The sequence below is a fragment of the Galeopterus variegatus genome, unplaced genomic scaffold, assembly GCF_000696425.1.
Source record: "Galeopterus variegatus unplaced genomic scaffold, G_variegatus-3.0.2 Scaffold10112, whole genome shotgun sequence".
Classification (NCBI taxonomy): domain Eukaryota; kingdom Metazoa; phylum Chordata; class Mammalia; order Dermoptera; family Cynocephalidae; genus Galeopterus; species Galeopterus variegatus.
This window is the reverse complement of record NW_007736223.1, coordinates 36,801-40,589: the sequence shown is the minus strand read 5'-3', so window position 1 is coordinate 40,589 and position 3,789 is coordinate 36,801. Positions and strand designations below refer to the sequence as shown.

The following is a 3,789-nucleotide window of genomic DNA, read 5'->3' as shown; positions in this document are numbered from 1 at the left end:
GGGACCTGGAAGAGCCTAAGGCGGGCACAAATTCATCAGGCATGCAGGGCAACTTAACGACACATGTCTGTTGCATTTAGTATGTGCATCTATGTATCACAGGTGCAGTGTAAGCAAACATCAGATTGCAAATCTTTTCTCTTTAAAAAGTTCTTTTTCAAAATTGCTATTAATTTTTTTCTTCTAGATTACTAATTTCTATCAGAAGGAACAACAAATGTGAATTTTATGCAAACTCACTTTTGCTCAGTAAGGCATTTAAACTGCTAATACAGTTATGCTGAGGCAGCAGCTCTGGACTTTGGTTTACTCAACAGTAAGAGAAGGGGATTGGAATAAACTGCCATGAGAAATATAAAGCCTAATGCAAATGCACACACATTCAGAAAACAACATCAGGAGTTTGTTTATAGACTCCATGAGACCAAAGTCACTCTCCCATCCTGGGCTAAGAATCTCTGAACTTGTTTGTCCCCAAAGGTCATTGAAATTTTATACATTTGCTGTTCTGACATCCATAATGTATGGTCTGCAGTAGGGTGTGTGTGTGTGTGTGTGTGTGTGTGCGCACACGTAGGGTTTCACCTCTCTCCCCATGAATTTGCTGCTCTGAACCCAGTGGAGGTGGAACAGGGTTTGGGCAGCAATGAATGAATCTCTTTAAACAGAAATTAGGAAATAAATATTGGATTGGTTACTAAATGGAAGATGAATAATATTTTCAAAGTATTTATAGTAATTATAAAATGCCTTAACACGTTTATTTCATAGAAATGATACTCAGGAATGGAAATTAAATGTCATTGGAAGAAATAAACACAGCTGTTTTACCAAAAAACAAGTAATTAGTAAAAGAGTGGAAGTTAAAAAATCTTTGGAGATAACCTGTAACAATAGTTACTATCAAAAACTGGTCAACCGAACATCATTGTACAAGGTAATGATTTTTAAATATTTTAACTTAAGACTTGCTATAAAAGATAAAGTTCTAAAGTGACGGCTGTGGACCATTTTGGTCTCATAACAAATAAGCTGTTTGACCCCACACAGGTCACTTGGACTATGGTCGTGGGGCTGTTGTAAAAAGAAAATATGTAATGTAGGTAGCACAGAGCTGTCCTGTACTAGATGTTCAATAAAAGGTAACGTCTTTCTTTCCCCCTATCTATCTTCAATTTCATTCTCTTTCAATAAGCTAATTTTTAGGAATGCTAGTTTAAGGAGTTTTATTTTCTTCTGTCATATGAGCTAGGAGTTTTATTTTCTTCTGTCATATGAGCTTAAAATTTAAAACTCTACTGTATATATTTTTTCTGGATATATGAATTCATTTTATAAAATTGGAAGATGGGAAAACAAATAGTAAGAAACTAAAACTTATTAATAATCCCACCAGCCAGAGACTATGTGTGTGTGTTTGTGTGTAAACATCTACTTTGAAAAAGTGATAACATTTATTGCTTGTGTCTTTTATCCACTAAAAATTATATTGTGATTATTCTTCTACATCTTTAAAACATTCTTCCAAGCATGGGATACCATTTTGAGTGTACCTGGTTTCCTCTAACTAAACCCCTTGTTATTGGACATTTCTGAGTTTCCTATTTTTGGCTATTACTTAAAGGCTAAAGTCAATACTATTTCCATAAGTATTTGGGTGTTTATATGATTTGTCCGTCAACAAAATCCTTAAGTGTAGAATTACTGGATCAAACGCTATGGGCATGTTCATGGCTTTTGATCCACATTATCAAGTGGTCTCCAGGGAGCTGTGCCAGTTTAAAACCCCACACCTGGTAAAAGATTCCCTCTTTCCTCACACCTTCACCACACTGGCAACTAATACTTTTAAACTGTTTAAAAATCTGATATGGAAAATTTCTGAAATTTAGTGTTTATTTTCAATTTTTTTTTTTGTCCTTTCTGAGACCGGCTGCACCGCACTCAGCCAGTAAGCGCTGTGAGCGCACCGGTCATCCCTATATAGGATCCGAACCTGCGGCGGGAACACTGCTGCGCTCCCAGTGCCGCACTCTCCCGAGTACGCCATGGGCTCGGCCCTTTTTCCAATTTTTTATCTTGATAATAAATTAAACTTTTTAATATATTTTTTGCATCTTACTATTGCTTCTTTATGGATAGCCTCTTTATTTTCTCTATTTTCTTTTGTCGGTGTATCTTTTTTTTTTTTTTTTTTTCGTGACCGGTAATGGGATCGCAACCCTTGGTGTCGCGCCCGTACTGTGACCGGCAATGGGATTGCAACCCTCGGCGTCGCACCCGCACCGTGCTCAGCCAGTGAGCGGACTGGTCTCTACATGGGATCCGAACCCTCAGTGGGAGCGCCACTGCACTCTACCGAGTGCACCACCGGGCCGGCCCCTGTCGGTGTATCTTTTACTGATTGGATTGTAAGAGCTCTTTTAGGCAATGCTTGGAGATTGTACATACACATATGTGGACAGATACAGTGTTGTGTGTGTACACAAGACAAAGTGTATAATTTCTATACAAGAACAAATCTGAATACTATGACTCTGTCATGGAAATGGTGAAGTCTGTGAGATGGTGGTCTGAACGGAGGATGTGGGAAAGTTGGAGCAACTGCTGATGATTTTCTAGAAGCTTGTTTATGCCTTTTGCTGGAACGCTGTTGACCTGTGATTTTTCAGGGAGCTCTTATCTGAAATGTTTTCTAAACACGTGAATCAATCCCAAGTCAATTAGACTCTATTTCCTGTTGGATGCACAAATGTTTTACAGTACCTGTAAATTAGTGAGCTTCGGTGTTCTGCATTTTCAGAAAACCCAATAAGCAGATATTTAAATTTAGAAAATAAATATGCTAAGCATATTTTTAGCTAAATAATTGACCACAGCACTACGTATTCTAAGTCTGTTGACTGATCATGACCTAACTGATGGAACAGGAAAAAGGAAGCAAAATCAGTAAACCACTGGTTGGAAATGAAATTGAAGTCTCTGATATTTGTTATTTATCTTGAAAAATATTGACTTGGGTTTATAAAATGTAACATAAAAAATTACTGGTAGTTCCATCCCTGCCTTTAGGGTTCGGATCCCATGTGGAGACCGGTTCCCGCTCACTGGCTGAGCGCGGTGCAGGCGCAACACCGAGGGTTGCAATCCCATTGCCGTCCCCGGTGTGGGCGTGACACCGAGGGTTGCGATCCCGTTACTGGTCAGTAAAAAAGATAAAAAGAAAAAAAAAATTACTGGTAGGAGGCACACATATGGGTGCTTTGCAGGCCCGTTTGCGGCACCATCTGGGTCTGGCTTCAGTGGCCAGCACCTTTGGCCAGTTTTGAGGGAGAAGTGTGGGCAGGGGGCTCTGCTTGTGTGGAATTTGCAGAAACAGTGTCAAGCAGACAAGGACAGCCATTCAGCTCGTTTTCCCATCCGGATTGCTTCAGGACCTACCTATAAGCGACTGATGGCCAGGTTGAAGAAAGCGGCTTTATTACTATTATTATTACTGATTCCTGTGATGTGTGTGGAAATTGTGTGAGAGAGAGGTGTTCGAGTGCACCCATGGATTTGGATAATCTCAATGCACTTTTGGTCTGCTCACTGCCTTCTGGTGCAGGACATCAGGTGGGGTCAGTAGCTGCTATGTACTCAGTTCTCTGAGTAATTCCACTCCCACCCCGTGACGCACCCCTGGGATGGATAGTCATGAGTGCGTGGAATTGAACTGAGAGTGTTAGGAAGCAGTTGTGATGCAAGCAGGAATTTTTTGTTGCAGAGTTCTGTGTGTGTGTGTGTGTG

General features: G+C 40.1%; 1 protein-coding gene across 1 annotated transcript in view; it reads left to right on the top strand.

Moving 5' to 3' along the window:
• Positions 1 to 3,789, top strand: part of LOC103609806 (interleukin-18 receptor 1-like) — a 49,998-nt gene that overhangs the window by 22,467 nt on the left and 23,742 nt on the right. The window contains 1 exon segment of the mRNA XM_008594089.1: positions 772 to 937. Within this exon segment, the coding sequence (XP_008592311.1) occupies positions 772 to 937 (166 nt within the window).